Source organism: Sorex araneus, chromosome 1 (assembly GCF_027595985.1).
Source record: "Sorex araneus isolate mSorAra2 chromosome 1, mSorAra2.pri, whole genome shotgun sequence".
NCBI lineage: Eukaryota > Metazoa > Chordata > Mammalia > Eulipotyphla > Soricidae > Sorex > Sorex araneus.
The window spans coordinates 426755488-426780850 of NC_073302.1; the positions used below are offsets into that span (position 1 = coordinate 426755488).

General features: G+C 57.5%; 1 protein-coding gene across 1 annotated transcript in view; it reads left to right on the plus strand.

Annotated features, from left to right (window-relative positions):
• Positions 1 to 25363, plus strand: part of SND1 (staphylococcal nuclease and tudor domain containing 1) — a 424531-nt gene that overhangs the window by 340173 nt on the left and 58995 nt on the right. The window contains exon 16 of the mRNA XM_004608287.3: positions 986 to 1095. Coding sequence (XP_004608344.1) covers positions 986 to 1095 — 110 coding nt within the window. The remainder of the gene's footprint in view (positions 1 to 985; positions 1096 to 25363) is intronic.

Consider the following 25363-nt stretch of genomic DNA (forward strand, 5'->3'; position numbering starts at 1 on the left):
CCAGTCACAGTATACGGTCCTCTGAGCACCACCAGGGTTCACTTCTGACACAGAGCTAGGAATAAATACCCCTGAGAAGTACCTGGTATGCCCCCCCAAAAAAAAATTTTTTTTAAATAATAAATGCATTCAAGATAGAATTCTATCCTCAGGAGTCTTCCAGGCCACTTAACAGTCAAAAATGACTGAGATTTTGAATCCGGGTCACAGCCTCAGCAATCATGATCATGTTGATTAAACTACCTCAAGTCCATCAGCCCTTTCTTTCCATCTTCATCACACACGCCTCCCCTCATCCACAATCATGTGAAGTAGTTTTCTCTGATTGGCAAATGGGCACATCTAAGGAAAGGGAAGGCCAGGTTCCGTGACATGACCAGGGTCACCAGGCTAAGAAACAGTGTTGTTCCTGGGTAACTGGTCTATGTTGGCACCTCATACTTCACTGGTCTCAGGAGTTTTTTGTTTGTTTGTCTGTTTGTTTGTTTGTTTTTCACCATGTCTCCTTTTGAGTGAAAAACTGAAGGGACAGTTGTACCAGTACAGGCAGGGAGGACAAAAAGGGCATTATTTCTGGAGAGGAAAATGACACTGAGTTAGCGCTTTCAAATTGGACACAAATGTCAGATACTCAAGAGGAAATGCCCGGGAGTGGCCGGAATGGCCCTGGCGGGCCGAGTGGCCCAGCTGGCGGGATCACAGAGGTGAGAGAGTCGTTGCTGTGAGTGAAGTCGAGGAGAGGAGGGCGCGGACACTGCCACCTCTGGGCACAGCGCGTTTCCTGAACTCTGGCTCCTGATAACAGCCAGGTGGTGCCAGCCGTGCCTCTCTGGCACTCTTGCTCTGACGGCTGGGTTTCACCCCCTGGGAAGAACTGAGCGTCTGACTTTCCCCCTTCTTTCTCTCAGCAGCCACGTGAAGTGGCGGGTATTGGGGACCGTCTTGGCCAGACCTTCTCACCAATTCTCCTTTTCTCCTGACACAGGCATTGAATGTCCCCGAGGCGCCCGGAACCTCCCCGGCCTGGTGCAGGAGGGTGAGCCTTTCAGTGAGGAAGCGATGCTTTTCACCAAGGAGCTGGTGCTGCAGCGCGAGGTAGGCCGTTTGCCCGTGGGCTTCTGAGTGGGGAGGCCGGGCTCTGAGGCTCTCCCCGTCGGGGCAGGAGAGCTCTGACCGGTGCCTGGCCTCCTCCCCCTCCGCCGTCTGTTCTGTCAGCTCACCCCGTCCGATCTCCTGGGGGCCCCTGGCTCCATGGCCCGCCGCCCCGGCTTGCATGGCCTCTCGTGTGTGTCCCGGGAGGCGTGGCGAGCACCAGGCTGGCCCAGCCAGGATCCTGACGCAGAGAGCTTAGAGCTCTGCAGTCCTCCTCCTTGGCGAATTAGCCAGAGCTGCCTGCCTCCAGCTGGATTTAGAAGCTTGACTAACCCTGTCAGGGGCCAATTTTCTTTGAACATTTATTTGTATCTTTGAGTAATTGCATTTTCTGTAGCGGGTTTTCTGACTTAATTTAATTGTATTTCTGCTTCTGCCTGTTGGGCTGGCTCTTGCAGGCAAGAGTTGGGCTTCTCAGCGGCTCTGGTGCCCGTCTACCTGCTAATTTTTCTCAAGTCACAGTCAACAGATCTATCATCTGTCCAGGGACTGATGCCGGTCAATTCATCCTGCTGGGTGGGCCCGCGAAAGGCGCGCGCAGGAGTGTAGGGGGCTCGGGATTAGGGTTCTGGGTCTGCTCCGTCCTCGTTTCTCTGATAATTAAATGCATAGGTCCCTGGGCATGCTCAGAGCTAAACGATTCTGGGGACCAGAGGCTCTGTCTCCCCTGAATCTTTGGAGGCCCGGGAGACCCTCTCAGCTGAGCATGGGCGCCTTTGGATCGGGAGGTGATGCCAGCCCCTGGTAATAAGGAAGCTTGAGCGAGTCCCTGGGTGTGAGAGGTAGAGAATGGACTACCTCAAGCTGCCCAGCCTGACCCCTGACTAGGTGGCGCCCTTCGTTCATTCCTGCTGGCTGCCACGTTCTTGGCATTTCTCTTGCACGTGCCTTCTCTTTTGGGGGTGTGGGTGGGGGAATAGAGGGCGGGTGTGACCAAAAGTTCTGGATCCTTCTGGGAGATGTGGCTTCCAATTCCCCAGCACTGGCTGCAGCTACCTGTTGTGGGCTCACGCCCTCTGCCATCGCCGTGGAGATGGGGGCGGGGGGTGCAGGGTCAAGCCCAGCAAGGTCTCCGCAGCCACGCACTGTGTTTAGCCATGTTCTGTGTTTAGTCTGCTGCAGGCAGTAGGGAAGTAGAAGCCCTTGGGCGCGCGGGTCGCCGCCTTCCCTACCCGTCCCTCTTTCCTCTTCCAACCACAGGGCAGGAATCATGAACGAAAGCGGAAAGGGTAATTGAAAGTGAAAGGGTAGCTGAAGTTTCAGCAATTGAAGCTAGTCCCCTGCTACCTCAAGAATCCTCCACTCCATATCAGTAGCTGTTGGAGTCTTGGGGGTTTGGGTAGCTGGAGGCAAACATTTGAGTGTTTCTGTTTGGGTGAGCCTGTGACTCATGAGCCATAGAGTCCTGTGATGCTGGGAACACTTGAGTCTAGTCCAGGTCATGCCCTAAAGCCGGCAGGGAGACAGAAGTGCGTGTGTGTGTGTGTGTGTCTGTGTACGTGTGTGTGTCTGTGTGCTGGGCTAAGGTTGAAGACACAGCCGCAATCTGCTAGTGACCTCCTGACCTCCACGGCCAGACTAGACAACGCTTTCTCTGGTTCCCTTCACTCGCTCGTCGTCGCCGTCCACCAGCTCTTTGACTCTTTGGCTCCTTCTGAAATTTCTTTTCTTTTGAGCACACCTGGCAATACTCAGGACATACTCCTGGCTCTGCAGTCAGGGCTCACTCCTGGCGGGGCTTGAGGGGATCATAAGGGATTCCAAGGATGGAACCCAGATTAGCTGCATGCAAGGCCGGCGCCCTGCCCACTGGGCCTCCCTTTTCTCAGTTCTTACTTCCCCATCCCCTTTCCACCTGGTTCACATGACTGATCCATGGGTGCCCCTGGTGAGGGGTGTCAGCCAGACTGACTGCCTGAAGCAGTGTGTGGCACCACCGAGCTCTTGGACTCCTGTTGTTTTGGCCTTACCTTTGCATGCGGCTGACACCTGATCCTTAGGAAAGCTGCATTTCCCCAACTCCACACCCCTCTGAAGCCCCTGCCTTCAGCGGAAGGGTGGTGGTAGTGCCCTGAGCGGCCCTGTGAGAGCGGGTGCACAGTGTGGGACGGCGAGCAATGTGGGAGACGGGTGTGCCGCAGGACGCTGCATGGCGCCAGGGGGTCCGTGGGGTGGGGTGGCTGGTCTGGTTCCTGGGGTGACTGGTTTCAAAAGCGCTCTGTGGAAAGGCGGGTCGGTTATGCTCCAAACTCAGGCTAACGTGGGATTTTCCCCAGAAGCGCCCACTCCAGGCTATTCTCCCGAGCTTTTCCCTGGATAATATCGAGACCCCTGTTTGCAGCATGGTGTAGGGGTGCAGAGAGAGGTTTTAGCGCAGTTTTCGTTTATCTCTGGTGGCTTTCGTTTTAGCCCAGCTGTTGTCCCTGAGGTTTCTCTTTGCTCCCCACCCCATCCCCTCCGGGACCTAGAAAAATCCTCATACCTGGCACCTTCTGGGAAAAGGAGCGAGCGATCGCCTCCTGCTGGATGCCTGTGATTGCAGCCAGCTGTGACAGTCGGGAGGGCGTGGTGGGGTGCCCAGCAGGGAGAGGACACGGGGCAGCCTGGCTCTGCTCTCCTGCAGGCTTTTCCCAGTTCCTGGCAGCCTGCACCATCACATTGCTGGCACCTCCTGGACCCCTGGGTGCCCGCTGGCCACACCCAAGCCTGAGAGGAGGGCGGGGGAAGGGGCTCATACCCAGGGACTGGCCCTGAAAGTGACTCCCTGTGTAGGAAGTGCTGGCCGGGCTTCGGCTGACCAGAAAACTGCCGTCTCTGCCCCTTGTGCCCTTTGGCTCCGGCTGTCACAGGCGGGGGGCGAGCCTGGAGACCCGAGCGCCTCTCCCTTCCCTGACCATGTCAGACGGGGCTCAGCCGCCAGCGGTGCCCGTGCCCTTGTGCCTGTCCTCCCTCACCGGCCTTTGCCCCTTCTCCCCCCCGCCGTCCCCTCCGCCATCCTCGCTGCTCTCAGTCCTGCCTCCCTCCCCCGAGCTCCGTGGTCTGGGAGTTCTGGTCTTTTGGTTTCTGATCAGCCTTTCTCAGCTAGGGCCAGGCACCAAGGGGGCACGGGTGTAAAGTGCACCCATGAGGTGGCCATGGCACAAGACTAGGGCACCAGCCAGTGAGACGGGGGCTCCCAAAGGGGAGGAGCCTGGCGGGAAGCCATGGTGGGAGAGGACGAGAAGCCCAGCATCCACCTCTGCTTGGCTGCTTCCTGTGTGAGCTGCGAGGGCGGCGCAGCCAGGCTCGGGTGCAGGGGCTGGCTGCAGTGGACCGATGTTTGGAAATGAGTTTGATGGACGCGCAGCCACACCTCGCCCAGGGAGCGGCGACTGGACTCTCCCGAAGTAATAGCCGGGTCGAGTCGCGGCAGCACGGGCTCTGGGCCCCGCAAGGCCTGAAATATTTACTCTCCATCCCTTGATCTTGAAAAGGGTTTGACCTGTGCTGCACGGGGCCTTCTGGGTTGACTTTGAGTGGCTTGTCTGGCCTGAAAGTGCATTTGCTCTATGGCTGTGCCTCATCGCATGCGCCCACCGGGTCTCTGACTATAATTGTGATGGGGGGAGGGGGTCCCACCAGATGGTACCATGCCACCCCCACCCCTAAGTCCAACTGCCTCTGGCAGTTCCCCTGCTTCTGCCAAGGGCAGGGCGCTCTGGGGTGATTCCCAAGGACTCCCAAGGTGTGCCCCGTTGCTGACTGCCAGGATGCACCAGGAGGCGAGGAGGGAGCTCGCCTTAGCTGATGGGCAGGTGACCACCGGCCAGGTGCCAGCTCCTGGGTTCTCACATGCCAGTCAGCGTGTGCTCCGAGGTCCGGGGCTCTTGCCCACTTCAGTGTACCCATCAGAAAATCTGAACTGGCGAGCCTAGCTGGTGAGAACTCATGACAGGGCCCGTGATGCGGCTGTGTGGTGTAGCACTTGCCGTGTGGCGGAGGCCCTGGGTTCGATTCCCGTGGAATTTCTTTGCACCATCCTGCCAGAAAGCCAGCGGGCCAGTGCTCTCGCTGACCAGCCACAGCCACTGCTAGGAAAACCTGCGCCTAGGAGGAGGGCCCGTAGAGTGGAGACTTCCCTGCAGGAGGTGCTGGTCCCCAGAAGTAGGGGGCAGCATTATCCTAGAGTTGGGGCCCAGCAGGTTCCCGGAGCTGGGGGCAGCGGGCAGGTTTGGCAATCAGCACCGAGGCCTTGCTCGGCGACGCCGCTGTCCTCACTGCACTCTGGCAGTTGCCGTGACCCACTTCCCTTCTTCCTGCTGGCATCAGGAGGGCGGCTGTCCCCCGGGGAACTTATGCTGCAGGCCACAGTGGCCGGAAGGATTTTGGGATCCCTCTCCCCACCGCTTCCCGCCTCCCCAAGAAAAGCAAGCATGAGCCGTGCAAGCATCCGTCGGCTGTGAGAATTATGCTTGTGTATGTTTCAGGGAAGCAAGGGCCTGTGGTAAATAGCAAAGCGTCTTCTCTAGAGGGGTGTTTGGGGAAGGAAAGGCAGGATGAGAGGAAAGAGGCTCCGTCTCCTTTGTCTGAGCCCCAGGCATGCTACATCTGTCAGAAAGATGGACCAGCCTGTGCGCTCCTCTGTCAGTCTAGCTCTGCTTCCTCCAACCCTCCCGGCCCCGAGTGCCGCTGTCCAGGAAATCTCGGGAGCCAGTTATTTCTCCTGGTCTGTGTGACCAGGGCTGCTCACCCCCAAGACTGAGGAACCCCCCACTAAGGACCCCAGAAAACCAGCCTCCCTGCCATCGTTTTACACCCCGAGTTCCTCCCGCACCCCATCCAGGCCAGGACGTAGAATGCTGCTCCATGCTCTCCCCTTAGCCTGGGAGGAGTTCCCAGGAGAAGCCCTCCCCTCCCCACCTGCCCCCCAGGGCACCATCCGCCTGCTTCCATTCCTGGCATGAGCCTGCTGTCATATTCAGTAGTGTGCATCCCTCTCTAGGCCCCACAACCCACAACGCAAGTGCTTCCCCAGTGAGGAGCCCCCATCTGATTCTGGGGGCTCCCGTGATTGCAGAGAGGCTGCCGTGGCCGCACTGCCTTGAAATGTTTGTCCTTCAGCAGCCTGACTTCCGCTTCACCTGTGCCTCAAGGGTAGGTTGGTACGGGCCTGCTGGAGCTGCGGCTGGAACCCAGACCCCCCACTGCATGGAGCGGTACCCCCACTTCAGAGGTTCCTCTCGCGCCTGTCTGCTTTCACCTTCAGTGCAGCAAGGCTCTCCCTACCCGTTTCCAATCCTCCTTGGGAGACAAAGCTAGAGGTGTTGTTTCAGGATGCACACATGCCCTTGGCCCCGGGATCAAATCAAACCTCCCTGGCCGCACGTGTGTTTAATTGCCTGTCCAGCCCAAGCCTCATCATGAGCTGCGTCTTCATTGGAACTGGCCTGATATGACTTTCCCCACTCCCCTCTCCTATCCTTGGGCTACGAGCTTAAACTCCACTTCTGGTTTCTCCCTTCTCTGTTTTGAGTCCTGTATAAAAGGCTTCCCTGGGGAGCCTTCCATTGTCCTCCCAGGCTGGGTGAAGTGGCCCCTCCTCAGTCCCCATGGCACTCCTTGCAAACATCTGTCACATGTTGGTCATTCAGTGGTGTTGAAGGATCTGTGGTGCTTCTCCTCCGTTGTCAGCGCCTCAAGGACACGGGCTAAGTATCTTTTCATCTCTCTGCGCTTTGTGTATTTACCTCATCTAGAAGAGATATTCAGATAGGTACATCTGTTCAGCTGATCCGTTCCCTGTGACCCCGTTTTGGAAACCGGGAAGAAAGCCTGCTGTCCTTCATGGTTCTTGGGGAAAGTTCTCCGAGGTCCGTGTCTGGGCAAGGAGGAAGGACGCCGGACACAACTGTTCAGTCAGGAAGTTCTCGGTGCCAACGTCCATCACCACGACCTGGCTGGGCTTCCTCCAGACGCTGCCTCCACTGGGACTCCCTCTGCCCAGCCTGGGTCAAGTCCACAGGCTTCCATTTAGTTTGAAGGGCTGTGATTTCCGGGCTGTCCTCTGCCTCCTACTGCCCTCCCAGGTTCCTGGTCCCCGCCAAGTTTCCTTCAGAGAGCTGGAAGGAGGGCGCTCCAGTGGCGCTCCAGCCTCCTGCATCAGGGCCTCGGCAGAGAGAGGGGCGAGGGGAAGGGAGGGGAGGACAGGCATCTCGCTGGGGCCTTGCCTTTCCTCTGGCCTCTCGTGGTGCCCATCACGTGCAGCTCCCCAGTAGCCAGATGTCTGGTCACTGTGGCCTTCCCCAAGAAGCTCAGGGTGTCACTGGGCGCCCGGGGTATGCCCAGCTCCGCCAGGATTCCTCTCTGCACAGCTGCTGGCTTGGCTAAGGCTATCTCTCTCTTCTGTTAGACTTTCCTAGCCAGTCAAGCATAGAATTGCATCCATTTTTCCGAAATAGCTTCTGGAACTAATTTTTCATTGGCTGGGCCAAGATCCTATTACCTGTAATTATGTCATCCAGACCAGTTGGGCTGGGTGTGCTAGGCCTCGCTGCCTGCCTGTCCCAGTCTGGCTCCTGGGCTTAGCGCAGGAAAAGGAAGATTCAAGGTTAGGACATTGAGGCTGCATTGGGGAGGCGATTGTGTCACAGGGCAGAACATCCTGGATTTTCAGCAGAAAGATGGGTCTCTTCTTTCCCTAGAGAATGGGTACCTACCACTATAAATGCTTCCTGGAGAGATTCGTGTTATCTCCGCCATGGCTGTTTGTTTTTCTTGATATTCCTACCAATAAAAAGAAGTAAGTGGGCCCAGAGAGAGAACTTCATTGGGTGAGTGCATGCTTAGCATTCAGGAGACCCAAGTTGAATCCCTGGCACCATATATAGTCCCCCAGGCCAGGCACAGCCTCTGAGAACTGCCAGGTGTGGCCCGAGTCTTAAATCAAAAAAAAAAAAAAAGGAAAGCCAGAGTGATAGTACAGCGGGTAGGGCTCTTGCCTTGCACATGGCCAACCAGGGTTCAATCCCTGGCATTCCATATGGTCCTCCGAGCACTGTCAGTGGGGATTCCTGAATGCCGAGCCAGAAATCACCCCTGAGCATCGCCAGGTGTGGTACAAAAACAAAACCAAAAAAATCTTTAAAATAAACCAAAGCAAGAAAGGAGGTATAGTCCTTAGATCTGCATTTCAGTTCCTTCCTCAAGTAGAAGCCGTGGCAATTCCAAAGCAGTTTCTGGCATTTGGATCCGGCTTGTTCCTGTCCATCTTTAGCTTCAACCCACATGGGTTCTAGAATTAAGATGTGAGAGGCTCAAACATGATCTTCACTTTTCATGTTTTTGCTAGTCTGACCCACTGTCCATACTCTGAATCTCATCTAGATGGCCGCCGGGAAGTATTGTTGGCAGCCACCAGAGAATGGATTTACTGATTCACTTCAGGGCTGTCATACAAAGACAAGCGCATGAAAATTTCTGAGCCTTGCAACATAGCAGAACCCTCACCAAGTACAGTTTTCAATATTGTCAGACACAGGATGGCATGAGCTGTCCCGGTGGAAGGAAGTGTGAGACTAGGCACATTCGGCCTCCTGGTCTACCTTCTCTCTAGCTCTGTAGAGCCGTGACCCAGAACAAATGAAGAAATGATGGGCGGGGGATGGGGGGGCGGGCAGGGGGTTGTGGCTCTGGAGGTGAGAGATTCCTGGACTGATAGTGCTGAAGGAACCCGGGGTCCCTCTTTTTAATTGAGAATTCTCAGCTGCCCTATAAAAGCAAGTCCTGGTTCCTCTTAACCTCTCAGAGAGATCAGGATATTCATTGCTTCTTGAGCTTTAGTGAGGCTTGAGCTTTTTCTCTAAAATCAAGTGAAACCTCTTAACATGCAGTCTGTCTAGCTCCCCTCTATTTCTCATAGATCAGATTAACTTTCCAGACTTGCCCCCTCTGTCTCCAGAAGAGCTTCCCCCCCAACCCCCACTGCAGCGCTTTGGCCAACACCGCAGCGGCCTGCAGCATGAGCTCTTCCCGCCGGCTCACGTACGTGTTCAAGGGCCTTCGGGCCACCTCAAGCCTCCTTGTTCTTTCCCCTGATCCTTGCCGGCCCCACCCGCTGTCTAAATGTTACCAGGTTCCCTTGGCGTGATCTCCTTCCGCAGGAGCTTCTCCCCAGCAGCAGAGAAAAAACCGGGGGCAGGTGTGCTCGCCAGGCAAGGCTGACTTGTGGGGAGTGCTGCATGCCAGCCAGCCTCACATCCGCCTCCCCCACAACAACCAGCAGGCCCGCTGCCCAGTAGTGGACGGAAGCCCCCGTTTCCCAAACCTGGCTGTCTCGATGAACTTCCTTCTTGCCTTTCCACCCTTGACAGCTTCTGGTCAACTGAACCTAAATGGATTTTGGAAATGAAAGTGATCAATTGTCTGTTATGAAATGCTGTGGCGCATGAAATAAGATTATGAGCAGGCTTGAGAAGGAACAGCGGAGCTGCCCCAGCCTGGTCGGAACAGCAAGACTCGCATGTCCAGGAAGCAGACACCACTTCTTAGGCCTGTCTCCAGAATTTTTTTTTAATTTAATTTTATTTTGAGGCCACACCCCAGGGCATACTCCTTATTCTGTACTTGGGGATCACTCTTAGTAGGGTTTAGGGTGCCAGGGATCAAACTGGGATCAGTTGCATGCAAGGCAAGTGCCTTAACCCCCTCTGCTATCTCTCTGGCTGTCCCCAGAGTATTTTAAAGGCATCTTTTCCCCTCTGGGTGGCTTAATTCAAACGCTGTTAGTAGATGTGCACAGTGGGACTTGAGTTCTTGTTCGGCTTCATCATTTTCTGTGCGACTTTGGGCAGGCTTCTCGGGGCAGTGATCGGTTTCTGGGTGCTGGGGGCTCCCGGCATTATACAGTGAGCCCGAGAGCCCTCCTTGCCCCAGCTGTAGTGAGACATCTCTCAGTGGGGATTATGCAGAGGTAATGTAGAGGCCAAGGAAAATGCTCAGTGAAGCCCAGCTGGCGCCGTCCCCCCCACTTAAGACAAACATGCTCAAGGTGTAAACTAGACTCTAGAATCCCAGCTCCCGCGTGGACAAACCACGATGCCCATAGTAGAGGGCAGTGGGAAGTCGGCTGGGTTTCGGGAGAGCAGCGTTCACATCAGAATCAATAAAGAGTGCTCATTAGTGCTCTTTATCCCCCCACGCCAGTGATGGCAAATACATCATTTGGCTTGGGGCTCCCAGCCTTCTCCAGACAAGGCCCCGAGAAGCCGTCACACATTGATGGATCTGGCACTGGCGTTGATGACCAGTTGCCATCTTTAATCTGAGTTCTCAGTGCCTAAGAGCTGCCAAGGGTCAGCGGGTCTCTTTTCCACAAAGATAGAAGAATGTTCTGGACACTAGAACAGTTTTCCTCCAGGCAGTGCCATGTTACATGGAAAAGCAAAGATCTGCAGGGAATGCCAGAGAGTCCCCTCCTCCCCCAAGTGCCATGTCACCTTCCCACCCTCCAGGAGCAAGTTAGGACACCTCAGAGACTGACCGCTAGGAAATAATAGCCTGGGTCCCTCTGCTACTCAATCCAACTCACATCGGGCTGTCTGGGGAACAGAGTGTCCATCCTAAGTGGCCGGCAGGCCCCAGCTCCTCTCTGAGCCGGCCCTGCCTCCAGGGTCACCGCTACTTGCAAACCACCTGTCCTGGGCCGGAGTGCCGTGCCTTCTTATGCCCTCCTCCCTGGCGTAGAGCTGCCTCAGTCACCAGGGGCTTCTCTGTCATCTAGTGGACCAGAGGACCGGCGGGTGCTCTAGAAAAGGATGAAGGTGTTAGCTAGGGCAGAAGGGACCACAAGAGGAACCGCACGGTGAGTCCTTCGGGACGCAGGAAGGAAAGTGACATTGGTGCCAGAATGAAGAGTCGCATGGAAAGCTGCTTCCCCTTCCTTAGCAGAAGGCCTTCCTCTCCTCTCTCCCCTCCCTTCTTGCTGCCGTGGAATTTATTGAGTGGTTGCCAGGAAGGGGTCAGAACTTGGGCCGTGCAGCGATAGGAGGAAAATGATATGAGGAAGACCTTCGGGTTCCTCCACACCCCCAACGATCTGCTTCTGCCCACCTTTGGGTGTGGTTATCTCTCCAGTTAAATCCCGAATTGCCAACCTGGGATTTTTAGCATCGTGCTGTAACCTGGTAGGAGGAAATGCAACAAATCATTCGTTCCCACTGCTTGGAGATGAATTTGGGGCCTGGCCTCTTGCCACTCTGATTTTAGCAGGTCACTTTCAGAGCCAGAGGATTCCTCATACGGCGGGGAGGGGTTCTTGTGTTGACTAGAGAGATGTCTCACCTCGGGCCCTCCCCTCCAGGGCTCTACGAAGACGACTACGGGGTCAGCCCAAGCGCCTTCTTCAGCACTTACAGTGCTGATGCAGCTGTTTCCCGGCACCCCTCGGGGCACTCACCCGCTTCCTCCTCCCAGTCATCAGCACTTCCACTCCGAGCACTTCAGCAGCTCTGTCACTCGCCTCTGCCATTGCTTTCTATCTGGGCCGTGCAGGTGTTGGTCACCGATTTCCGTTATACCCCGAGTCACTGTCCGGGATGATGGTTACAGCGAGAGAGCCAGGCGCACCCAAGGACTCCCACATGCAGGGGTGGGGGCTGTCAGTACTCAGGGCTGACTCCCAGCTCTGTGCTCAGGGATCATCGCTCATGGCAGTGCCTTTCTCTCCACCATAGCAGTCTGTTACGTTGCCTTGTTTGGTTACTTCATGGCTCACACCCAGTGATGCTTGGAGGTTACTCTTGGTTCTACACTCAGAAATTACTCCTGGCAGTGTTCAGGTGAACATATGGGATGCCAAGCATCAAACCCGGGCTGGCCACATGCAAGGCAAACGCCCTGTCCGCTGAACTGTCCCTCCAGTCCCACATTGCCGTGTTCTTGACTTTGCTCAGATGAGCATCTCCCCTTGACAGCAGCTGTCCCACAGAACTGACAAGAGCTGCTCCTACTGCTCCTGAGAGCAGGCCGGATGGAGCCCCGGCTAGCGAAGAATCAGGCGCTGGTAATACGTCTTCCTGCTTGGGTCATTCTGCCTGTCAGTCTCGCCCTGTTTGCTGACTTGCCAAGCAGCTTACACTATTTTTCATAGGCAATTTTTCATCTGACCTGTCTGTGTGTGGTCATGGCCCCTTTCACCCCAGAATTCAGATCAGCTCATTCACATCTGGACCCCCAGCCTCTGATCTTTGTGATCTGTCTGCTCAAAAAATATCCAAGGATGGGCTTGATCCCCAGAGGCTGTGGCCTTTGCAGTCATCACGAAGCAGAAGTCACACCTTCTCCACTGCCTGGGTGGCTGCTGCGGGCAGTTGACCCAGGGTTGGGATTCATCCAGCCATGCTAGAGAGGGTGCTTGAAGCTTTTGATTCTCGTTTCCTATCCAGAATCCCAGTTCCCTGGTGAGACAGACCGCCCCGCCCCATTCCGTGGCAGCAGTTGCAGAAACTCACAGAGCCTAGTCGCACCTCTGACAGGCAGAGACCCAGTCTGGCATCCAGAGAGCCCAGATGGCTCGACATGCCCTGGCACCCGCCAAGTCAGGCCAGGCACTGGCAGTGCAGAGGGTGGCCTGTGCCCACCCTCCGCGGCCACACTGCCAGGTATGAGGCTGTCCTCAGGGGCCTCCTCCCTCTCAGCTCTCACCCCACCCAGGCTTCCTTCACCCATCCTTCCTCTTTCTCTCCCCACACCCTGTGTTCCTGTCATATGTACAGAAGCGTTGAGAGGTGTTGAGGGGATCAATAGCAATTCACCTTTTCCCTTATTGATTCACGTTAAAATGGCAGGCCATCCCCATTCATTCATTAAGGGCCGGCCACTAGCCACCTGGCCATCCATGGCGGTCCACACGGCCAGCCTGCGCGGTGTCTGAGCCACCTCTTTCCACAGAAGGGGAGGCCTGCTCGGCTCAGCTCCCGTCCTCGAAGCGGGTCGAGGAAGGAGACCATCAGCTGGTTCAGCCCACGTGTCTTACTCTCTGGAAGAAGCCAGCCCACCACCGACCGTACTGTGCCTCCTCGCCCCCTCCTTTACTGAAGGGCATGACTTAACTTGTCCTCTTTCCCCCACACCACCAAAAGGAGTGAGTGAAAAGGGTCCTTGTCCCCGGTACTTGGTGTACCTGAGCCTTAGGGTACTGATGTTCCCTCGCTGTGGGGGACAGTCTGGGGTGTCTTGGATGCTCTGGCCTTCCTCACCTCCCCAGGCTTCGTGGCATTTCAGAGCTCAGTTTTAAAGTCTGTACTCGTGTGTCCCATGCTCATTATTTCACTCACCTGGTAGACAGCCAGGGCCTTCCAAGGCGCGTCGGTGTCCAGCATGGAAGCAAAGCAGTCGGCCCCAGCTGCCTTTCTCCCTACTGCCCTGGGAGTTTCGGTGGGATCCTTGGCGCTGGCCACGGGTCTGGCCCAGCCAGCCCGCAGCTCTCTCCATGGTGCTGAAATCTGTCTCCATGCCCTACCACGTCTCTCCAAACTCCAGTCTGCAGGGGGCTGTGGTCCAGGAGGGTATAAGTTCTCTGGAAGCTGACCCTGGGCCTGACCTCTTGCTCCTGGCTCAGGGAGCCACTTACCTGTGCAGGTCCTGCTTGCTGTGTGCCCGTGGGTAGAAGTCGCGGCTCTGATGCCAGCTTCCTTCCGCGCCCGCCCCATCTCAGCCTGCTACTGGGGAGCCCCACCGTCTGCAGTACTGGGCCTGGAAATGGCCTCCAGCATGTGAGGCTGTCCCATACCCTCAGGACATGGACAAGCCCTCCTGGGGGCCAGGGAGAGTCCCCACATTCCATATCCTTCCTGGGCTCGCTGGACTTGCCTTCCTCCCTCTGAGGTAGCGGTATCAGAATGGCAAGGGGCAAGGAGGAGAGGGAGGGAACAACTCTGCATCAGCTGCACTTGTCTGTCCTCCTGAGCTGGGCCCTCCGTTCCGGCCTTCTGCAGCCGGAGTGCAGAGGGTTCAAGGCGCACCCTACTGGGAAGCACCAGGGTGCCGCTCTTGGTATTTGCCATCATTTGCAGCAAACTGTAGACCAGGCTCTTCGGGAGGTGACTCGGGCTGCAGATGGCCGATGGCCCTGCTCCGTTGGGGCCCCGGATCAATCCCGTCCTCATGCGCCTGGGCAACCTTGGTCTTGCTCTGCCGGGATCCAGGATGCATGGCCAGTTGTTTGTTTGTTTGTTTGTTAGAAACTTCCTTTTTATTTCAGCCAGGATGGAAGAAGGCAAAACAAGTACAGGGAGCTTGGTGTAGGGAGAGACACTTCCATGTCAGACCACCTGAAATAGAGCCTTTCCTTTGTTGGATGCAGGAAGTGAGAATAAAAATCTGCATCTTCCCATGGAACATTTGATGCAAAAATGAGGGAGGGAGGGAGGGAGGGAGGGAGGGAGGGAGGGAGGGAGGGAGGGAGGGAGGGAGGGAGGGAGGGAAGAAGGAAAGGAAAGGAAAGGAAAGGAAAGGAAAGGAAAGGAAAGGAAAGGAAAGGAAAGGAAAGGAAAGGAAAGGAAAGGAAAGGAAAAAGGAAAGGAAATAAAGAAAGAAGGAAAGGCAGGCAAGCATTATAAATAGAAAAGAGCTTGGCCCCTTCCATTGGCAAGGCCTCGAGCCTGCAGCCTTCAGGATACTGAGTCAGAGCAGTTTATAGCTCTGAGGGTGCCAGAGGTTATTTCACCCCGTCCAAACAGTCCACAGTAGTTAAGCATGAAGAAAGTGATGGCTCCGACACGTTCTCACAGCAGCTCAGGCAGGCGCGAAAGGCTCCATGTGGCTTCCATCCTGCGCTTCCCTCCACGCCTCTGGCCGGCGTCAGTGGACCCTGGGGCAGGGCTACTGATGGCACAGAAGAGGGCAGAGGCATATGTGACAGGGCCCTCCCTGTCCTAGTGTCGTGGCGAGGTGAGGACAGAAGGTGAGGTCATGGGAGTCCCCAGGGCTCGGCACCCCATCTTGCAGACCAGCTGGGTGGAGCGCAGGTGTCTGACAGGCCTGGAATTTTCCATCGCCTAAGCAGTCGTAAACAAAAAGAGCTGCTGCTTCTCATGCCCCACACTGGGGAACCATCCGGGAGGACTCCCCTGTCAGTTGGGACATAATCTTTTTTTTGTGTGGACACACATGTGCGTGCAGACATGTGCGTCTTCGTGGATAGGATATGGAGGAGGAGGGCTTGGCTCTGTTTCTCTCCTGAGATTTGGAACCTTCTGGTGTTCCAAGAGGCCCTGGAGCTGCTGGGTGGGGCTTTGGCTCTATCTGTCCTGCTGAGACGGGGCACAGGGGCAGCACTGCCTGCAGCCCTCGCCCACTCGCCCCCACACCCTGTGATCTCCACCCACCCCATGTGCTCCCCCAGAAGGCTGATGGATGCGCGGGGCTGTGTTAGCAGAGTCTGGCCACACCCACACCCCAGAGCCGAGGTTGCCTGACGTCTGTTTGTCTTTTAAGGGGTTGTCAAGTGGGGGAGGAACAAATCACATTTTCCGGCAATTTAATTTTATTAACTCCGATATTTTTTTTTTCCTCCCTCTTCCAAAGCACAGCTAAATGGAGCTAAACATACACACAAGAGCTATATTTAGTCTTGATGGTGTGGTAGAGTAGGGAAGGCACAAACATAGAGGTTTATCTGCTACCTAGTAAACACAGGGAGGTGTCAGGGCTGGAGAATTCAATAGTCATAATAAGCATTTATATGGTGCGGTGACAACTTTGATACAGGGCATAATTTTCTGGGGATCGCTATTAATTGTGCTTCTGCCTATGAGCGGCCCCCTGGTGAGGGGCTTGGAACACCACGCGGAGTTAAGCTATATTCAACGTCAATTAAAACCGCGTAAAATAGAAACGGAATAAACCGTGCAAAGGTCAGAGTGGCAGTGAGCCTGCAGACGCGGCCTGGGAAGGGCCCTGCGGCCCCGGGTGCCTCCCGTGCTGCCGAGACTCCAGGGTCCCTCTTGGTATCTCGGGGTTCCTGGGCCCAGGAGGCCTGGCGCAACGGGGAGACCTGCAGCCTGGTGCTTCCCTGAAGGTGTCCTTGGAAGCTCCACTGCCAGGATGGAAATGATGGTCTCTCTCTCCCCTCCCCCCTCCCCCAGCCCCACCGGCGCATTCAAATGGGGTCAGTGCAAAAACCAAGGCACCAGATCTCCACTAAGCCCCTGTGGAATTTCTCTGTAAAGAAGAAAGACATTCCCGCCCCCTCAGCCCACTGGGCACGGTTGGTGCACAGTGCCCTCTGGACACGCCTGAGTCCCTTATCCCTTGGTGTTTACTTGCACCCAGTCCTCTCCTGTTCTTGCCTTGCACCAGGAACCATCCGCAGTGCCAAGGGACCGACTGTGTGGCCTCGCCCTGCCCCTCCCTCCCGGCAGCCCCTTTTCAGGCTGATCCAGTTTTCCCACTGCCCCCAACACAGAGAAGGGAAGGGCTTTGCCCCCAGGGCGGGAGGAGAGGCCAGCTCTGCGTGGCCCATCCCCACCACCACCATCATACACCGTGGCCCATCCCCACCACCACCATCATACACCGCTGCTGCCTCTGCCCCAGGGCACCCCCCAGGGTTCACTCCCTGACATCCCTGGGCCCCTCCGCAGCGGACCTGAAGATGCCTTTTCCACCTCACTTGTTGAATGCGGCAGGTGGACCATGCACGGGATGCTGGGGGTGGCACACCTGTGTCCCCTCGGCCTTTGTGGCAGTCCCAACGCCTCTTCTCACTCACCATGACCTTGTTTCCATCACCTCTGCTCTCCCCCTTCCCAGGAGAAACAAGGGTGCAAACCTAAGTGACCCCCAAGGTACTGTCCTAAGAAAGATCCAGGCCCAAGGCCCCATGTGCCTCCCCGCCCCAGACATCACGTCTGCGTGTGAAGCCCCCGAGAGGCTCGCCCGGAACCTGCTCGCCACTCAGACACTGCCCACCCTGCAGGCCCCAGCTCGGGCTCCAGGCTCGCTCCCCGCGGAGCTGCCAGCACGAGCAGCTCACAAAGGCCCGGAGCGTCTCTAATTGGGGAGCTGGGGAGCGGACGCCCTCAGCGGAGGTATTTTTAGCTGCAGTGATACAGCCTCATCCTTTCGCAGGATGTTTTGTTTAGTTGGGTGTTTGGGTGGTGGGTTTTTTGTTTGTTTGTTTGTTTTTTAAGTGAAATAAATATGTAAAATTGAGAACTAGGGTCTTGAAGCCCCGGACCAACACCCTAGAAGTCTGAGCACAGCCACCTCGCCACGGGCCCATGTCATTAATCCTCTTAGGCCAGGTGGCTCGGAGCATGCCAGGATATTAGGCCAGAGAGGCCGCGTGTCCAGAAGCCAGGGGAGCTGGAAGGAGAGAGGCAGAACGATGCCCGCTGCCTGTGGCAGGTGCTGCGAGGCCTGTGCGCTGCCTGAGCTCGGGGAATGCGCCGCCTCAAGGCCCAGACCTCGGAACCCCTGGGGCGGAGGGAGGGACCTTGGCTCCCGAAGGAGGCGGGGCAGCTCTGGCTGGCTGGCTGGGCTCGAGACCTCTTTTCCCTTGCCAGGGCCACTTGGCTCTCTCCTACCTCATTCACAGGTCGTACCATGTTGGACAGAGGTGCCATGGGCATGGACCCTCTGTGCATCCCGTCACACTCCACGGGCTGGCCTGGTGATTCCAAGGGGACATTCGCCCAGCCCCGCCTTGGATGGAGGCTTCTTTCCTGGGGCTCGCTGACCTCCGCAGGCTGTTTCCTTCTGTCCGGGCTGCTCCAGCCCTGGCCACCTCTTCCGTGGCTCTTGGCACGCTCTGGTCGGGACCGAGAGGACCCCCACGGGGAGGTGTCAGGATCTCAGCTGGATGGGGCAGTGGCTTCTGGCCCTGAGATGCTGAACGCTGGGCCTCCTTCCAGCAGGGCTGGCCTCATCCAGCCCCCGGCGTCTCGTTTTAGGCTCCTCACGTAGATGCGGCGATTCCCTGGCATCGTTGTGCTGCGCGCGTGGGAGGTGCGTGGGCGGCTCTAGGGATTGTGCCCAGGTCAGGCCGCGGCTGGGATCTGGAGAGCAGCAGCCCCCGGTGCGGGCAGGTGCAGTGACATCATGTCTGGGATGGGCTTTGTAAGTACTTGAAAGGGAAACCAGGGGCTCGGCAATGAAAATGTGACAAGTGTGGGCTGTCAGCTCTCGGAGTCTAGACTGTGTCTGATGGCTCTCCTGTCATCGGGGCTTCGCGTTCTCCCAATCAAAAGGTCTTTGGCAAGGGAGGAGGGTTGACCAAAAATTAGAAATTTAATAGCTTTCTGAATGATGCTGTGATTTCTGCCACCAAGGTTTGAATCAGTGATTTAAAGCCTGGCTTCTTAGCCCGTGGGTCACGGCCCACCAAGGGGGTCCCAGAACAATGTGAGGAGGTCACGCAAAATGTGCTTCAAAATAAACATATGACTGACCATCAGTAAACGTTTGCTTTGCAACCTGTTTTTATTTCCTTGAGTCACGCAAAACAAGCTCGAGCGGAAAGGGGGTCGCGCATGGGACGTGATTAAGAAACCCTGGTCTGGAAAGTGAGTTTGGATCCCCTGCCCCTCGACAGGTCAGCACTGACTCTCACTCCCAAGGACCCACCTCTCGGGGTCACTTCCTGTGGGCTGCCTGGCCCCTGGGGAGCTCTTGGGAATGTGTGGGCCAGGACAGGCACAGGACGAAGCAGCCTGTGGGCCTGGGAACTCCCAGTCACCAGCCACTGAGTGGCCTCAGGGTGCCCCCAGGGAGGCTGCTGGGCCTTGGAGTTTTCCGACTTTCCACCTGCCCCCACACACTCTAAGGGGCCTCTCTGCCTTGTGACAGAGCCCCAGCTCCTTCACTGTGGGCTGCAGCCAAACGCAGCCGAGCACTGGGGCCTGGACTAGAAAGTCCCGAGCTTCCTCGGCACACCAGAGCCTGGCTTGGCACCCCTCAGGCAGGGCGAGGCTGCTTCACACCGTGAGCTGGGTGGTGTACGGCAAGAGTCAGCCAGGCTGTGTCTCTGGGGGCAGCCGCCTTCCAGGGTCACTCCCCAGAATCGAGGGACCCTCCTTCTCACTCCCTGGGAGGCCTGAGACAGTCTTCCAAGCCACATCTGCCGGGGAGAGGTGCCAAGGTCTCACACACACACACACACACACACACACACACACACACACACACCTCCCGCCGTACCACTCTCCCACCTGTCTTCCTGGCAGTGGCTTAAGTTAAGTGGGTGGACTATGGCCGAACGCGGCCCTCAGTCAACAACTCTCGGCTCCTGGCTGGGGCAGTAGGGGCTGCCCTATGTCCCCCTGTGCTCCCAGGCCAACTCTCAGTCTCCCCACCTCCTGGTCCCATCCCCCCCACTCCCGTTGGCCCGAGTTCCTATAGGGCAGGAACAGTCTTAAGGGTCACCAAGCAGCGTCCCCCACCATGTCTGAACCAGTGGGAGCCGCCGTGCCTCGGTTTTCTCCCCGCTGCCATCCCTGGCCTCTGTGCCATCTGCCTTCCTCCTGGCCCAGGGCTCAGAGGTGGGCAGCCGCCCTTCCTATTGCCAGGACACTTGGTCCCCCATACCTGCCTCACGCGCTCTCGGAACTGGCCCCTGAACCAGTCGAAGCCTCGGCTTAGGCAGAGCCTGGCAGGGACAGGCTTCTGGTGAGGGAGATAGCATGGTCCCTCCGAGGCAGGGAGGGGCTGACCACGGAGTCTTTTCCCTGGGCAAGCAGCGCTGGCCACAGCGGGCCATACCTCCCGCACCCAGGGGACCCCAGAACCATCCAGGGGGTGGGAGTAGCCTCTGGTACAAGTTGGGAGGCGCTTTGCTCACTCAGAGAAGGCACATTTCCAAAGGGACACAGTGATGAGTTTTCTGAAAGGAGGCCGTGGAGGCCATAGGCATTCGGGCCCCTCCATACTAGAGTCTGAGCGTGGCGGTTTTCAGCCTCCACCTGCATGCCATCGGTTGAAAACCACTGTCCTAAGCAGAGCTCTCGTCCCGAGTGTGCCCTGGAATCACCTGAACGCGTTTTGAAACGCTCAGCATCCTGTGTTCGCCCCGGGAGACTGACAAACTGGATCACGGGCCCGAACATTGGTGCTTCTTAGTGACCCACCTCCTCCGGGGTGGCCAGAGGTACTTGAAGCCACAGTCTCACTTGAACACCCCACTGCCGGGACCAGAGAGGGAAGGCAGAAAGAAACGGGCATGTGCCACACGTGGGGACCCAGCGCGGGACCCAGAGCAGGTCCCCATGATGATGGACGGGTCGGGCTCTCTCCCACACCCACCATGCCACCTCGAGGGAGGAAGGGACTGATGCCCAGGGACAGTGGTTCAACGTTTTGTGAGGACACATAAGGACAAACAACCCAGGGCTATCTCCGCAGTATACGGAAGAGAATGGTTTCTTCCCGTGCTAGCTCCAGCCCGCCCACAGCCCCGGGGCCGGAGGCAAGGCTGGGCTTCTTGGAACTCACAGACCTTGTCAGGTACCGCAGGCCGCGGGTCCCCCTCACGCCCTGCCTGCCTGCCTGCCTGCCTGGCTGTGCGTGCACTTGAGTGGCTTGTTTGCCTGGACAGGTCCAAGCTGTCTGAGCCGCCAGCAGCTGCACCTCCTCCCTCGCGCCTTCTGTCGGAGCCAACCTCGATTCACAGGAGGGGCAGATGGCCCAGCTCGGCCCGCCCAGCTCTCTCCCTGCCCGGGCCTGCAGGCCACCCAGCCCAGAGGTTACCCCACTTACTTGGTCTCCCACCCCCTTTACAGAAAAGAAAAAAGTCACTAAGCAGGGGCTGGAGGAAGGATTCTCCATCCTAGAGGCCATGCACACAGGCAGAAAGCCGGTACCATCGCTGGCACTGCACAGACCCCCGAGCACTGCCAGGAGTGACTCCTGAGTACCGCCGAGAGCAGCCCTAAGACCTCAAGTATCTCTCCCCTGGAATCTACCTTCTTTTTTTAAAATTATTATTATTTTTGCTTTTTGGGTCACACCTGGCAATGCACAGGGGTTACTCCTGGCTCTGCACTCAGGAATCACTTCTGGCGGTGCTCAGGGGACCATATGGGATGCTGGGAATCGAACCCGGGTCGGCCACGTGCAAGGCAAACGCCCTACCCGCTGTGCTATTGCTCCATCCCCTGGAATCTACCTTCTTTAAGGGTAACCAAGGGACCCCCCTCAGTTATACCCAAGACCCCTCAACCCTGCAGGGGGCAATATCACCCACTCTGGGAAACCCTGGTCTAGTGCTCTGCCAAGTCCACATCTAGTTGTTGGCCCGGGAAACCCCCTCCAGCCTCCACCCAAGCCAGATGCTTCTGCACAGGCTTCCTCCGTCACCAGCCCCCTCCTGCTTCATCCACGCATCCCCCTTCCCCTCGTCCCTCTACGAAAGGAAGGAAGTGACAGATGGGGGGTCACAGTTTGCTGTAAGCATAAAGGCAGAGGACTGCTCAGGCCCCATCCCACAGTGCCTAAACAACAACCCCAGTGAAACCTCTGCTAACAGCCTGCAGCTGGGAGCCCCCCACCCCCCGCCTGTCGCAGCAACAACCCCCCCCCCACACACACACACACACACACACAGCAGCTCCTCGAGGTCTTCCCGTCATCCTGCAGTGCCATCAGCACCTCACTGCCGGCATTCCCACGAGCCACCCAACACTGAGGTTCTATTGGATTTGCTGTCTCTGCTGGAGAACAGTGACCCCGTCTGCTGCTCACACAGGGAGGAAGAAAGCCCCCCTACCCGAGCCCTTTCTGTCTAGCAGGTTCCGGTTGAGATCTGATGGCCCCGGGGATCCTCTTAGAGGATATTCTGCCTGACTCCGGCCCTGTGGTGTTTCTAGGTCCCAGGGAGCAGGCCAGGAATCTGTGATGCTCCCGGCCTGGTTTGGGGTCTGGTGTCTTCTGCACATTGGGGATGTGAGGAAGAGTGAGCCCTGAGCCTCCCCGGGTTTCTGGGGACCTTTGGTCCCTGATCCCCCGGGTAGGTCTCACCCAGAGGACCAGTGCCCTGTTCGTTGGACCAGATCTACCCTTGGACTCCTGTCCGGGTCTCCTTGTTTCCCTCCTGCTCCAGCCGCCACTTCCCTTCTTGACCGCAGGAAACATCAGCTCCCGGGTCCCTTCTCTGCCCACACATCTGGCCACATTCCAGTGACTTGCCTGCTTAGGGTTTGAAGTGTGAATCCCAGTCGGTAGAACTGGGGCTTGGGCTGGCTCAGTCTGGGTTCCCTTGGCCCAGGGTTGCAGAGTGACCTTTGGACCATACCCAGCAGCACTTCCTGACTGTGCTCAGGAGTGACCCCTGGTGGTGCTCAGGAATCGAACTTAGGTCACGGCTCTTTTCCTGCCCCGTCTGTTCTTGAGGGTAGGTGCCAAGGACCTGAGCCGATAGTACCGCCCGCCCTCCTGAAAGTCCCCGACTGCTCTGTAGGACCACCCTCGGCCCCTGGCGGGGCTGCTCCAGACCCCTGCTCATAAAAGAGCAAGCAGCTCGGAGACCCAGGGCCTGGCACAGGGACCACTCTGCCCTTGGCAGTCCCTGGCACTGCCTGAAAGCGAGCCCCTTTTCCTACGGCTCCCATATACGCCTCCCCCCTCTCTGGATCCCTGCGTTGTAGTCACCATGTGTCAGACAGGAGAGCTGTCCTTGGTCCCCAAGAAAAGATTCACCAGCCAACAGTGCCACAGGGGTAGCGCCACATCCGGGATCACGTCTTGAGCATGGCAGCACTTCGCACGTTGGCCCCCACAGAGACCAAAGCTCAGAGCCGAAGCAGATGGAGCACGTGGGGTTGGCAGGCCTCCCGCCCCTGGCCGCTCGTCTCTAGCCCCTTCTCCGGGTTCTCTCTCCCCATTGGGGGGCGCTGAAGGAGCACTGAGAGTCACTAGAGAGCCGCCCCTTCCTCACCTCCACAGTTCCATTCCCCGCCTGGCTCTCTCCAGCGCCTCGCGGGAAAGTCCTGGGTGCCCGCTAGAGGCCCCAGGCGGGGGGCGTGGGTGGGGCACGGGCCAGGCTGGATTCTGGGTGTCCCTGCCCCCATGGCCTCACCAAGGCCAGCCCTGGGCTCAGCCAGGCCCATGCAGCTGCCAAGCGCCAAGCACAGAGAAACGCCTGCGCCGTGCACACAGATGGGCAGGCGCATCTGCCCGAGCCCATTTCTCGCCCTTGCCCAGGAAGGGCTGCCCACCACAGTGATTTAATTAAATGTGCCTCCCTCCATGGCCCGAGTCTTTGAAGAGGTCTGGGGGAAGTGAGTCTGGCCGAGGCCCATCGCCCCGCCGCTCTGGCACCGCCCAGCGCCCAGGCGGCCGTGCAGTAAAGGGGCTTTGCCATCCCAGCTCTGGCCTAGCGCATCTGTCCACTCTGCGGGCTCCCTGGCCGGGCTGCCTGCTGCCACATCTGGCACCCCCAGCCCGGGGAGGCCACGAGGACACCGAAGGGGAAGGGGACTCCCCTCACACCCACGTCCCCCCAGCTCCGCCCCAGCCCTGTTGGCAACGCCTTAGGCCATGACTCAAACTAGAGATTCGAGCCTGTGAGGAGACAGGGCGTGCCGAGGGGACCCACACCCGCTCTGCTCACACCACAGACTCAGACCCCCGTTGGAGCCTGAGCTCTTTTTTTTTTTTCTTTTTGGGTCACACCGGCAATGCTCAGGGGTTACTCCTGGCTTTTGCACTGAGGAATCACTCCTGGCGGTGCATATGGGATGCTGGGAATCGAACCCGGGTCAGCCGCGTACAAGGCAAACACCTTACCCGCTGTGCTATCGCTCCAGCCCGGAGCCTGAGCTCTTACCCCGTCCTTCTGCCTTGGGAGCGAGTGGTCCACGCAGACGCACCTGGAGCTGGGTCCCCTCCCAGGCCAGTGTCCATCAGAGCGGCCATTCTGTTGGACTCGACTCCCCACCCCCGGGGGCCCCCTCCCAGGCTTCTGGGGTGCAGAGCTCAGCTCCTAGGAGGCACCTCGGCCTTTACTTCCTCCTGCCCCGTGGTCTGCCCTCATGGTAGCACTGACCAGCTGTGGCTTACCACTCAGGCCCCAGGTGAGCCAGCCATGCCCGCCAGGGAAGAGCGTTCCCATCATCTGTCTCCCTCCCCGAGAGCGCAGCCTCCTGGCCGGCTAATCTCTCCTGCGTAATGATAGCAGCACCTCCGAGAGAAAGGGAATTTCTCTGGCACAGTTTGTCTCAACACCAGCAGAACACAGGCTGTTGCTTAGGACTGGGAATCATTAGAGTCTGGCCATTATTGGAGGGGACCGGTCTCTGGGGGAGCGAGCAGAAATTACCTCTCCTTAATAGATGGAAACTCATTTGCTTGAAGCCCCCGCCCTCCTCTTTATTTCCCTGCATTCTCTCCCGCCCTTCTCTTCCCAGCTTTGAAGTTGCAGACTGAGGCAACTCCACCCGATCCAAGATGGCAAATTTCTGCTAAATTAACTTGGTTAAAAGAGATCCTTGGCGGCGAGCAGTGGTTCTTTCAGAATGTTTCTTTGGGGAGTTTTCGCATGAAACCATCATGGAGGAGACAGAGTCTAATTAAATGTATGTGATAAAAATTATAGCCGGGGACACTTGGTTTCCCAGGAGAGGGTTTGTTGAGAAGGTGGGGGAAGCGGAGACATTCACTCGCTCCTCAGTCCCCTCCAAGTTAGCCAGGCCCACTGAGCGGCCCCCGGAGGCGCTCCTGGTTAGTGGCGGGGCCGCGGACATCTCTGCTTCTGCCTTCTTGGCTTCCAGACTGACTTAGCTCAGGCCTGTCCTGGGCTTGTCTGTCTCGGCCTTGTAGGAGGCGGAGGGGAACAGCACTGAAGACAGATAAAGCCTGGGGGTGATGGGCCTTCCCCCTCCCCTGTGCCCAGAAACATGTGGCTAACTCCAGGGATCACTGGTCACTGGGTGGGTCTATCCGTGACTCCCCGGCATTGTCAGTCGTGGCTGTTCTGCTCTTACCCAGACCTCACCAGTTAGTTCTCCGAGTAAGTCCCCAGCTCCCAGGGCTTCCTTTGCCTCCCAAGTAAAATCATGGGGGTGGGGGATGCTCAGCCGGATTTTTCTGAATAAACTCAGAAATTTCCTTCACGGCCTGCCCATTCCCAGTGTCAAACTGTCCATCTGCCGTCCGTGCCTGTTGCCACCCCAGTGTTGGCCAGCCAAGACCCCACCCACGATGCTGCCTGGAGAGCAGTGAGTGGGGCAAAGGGGAGGAG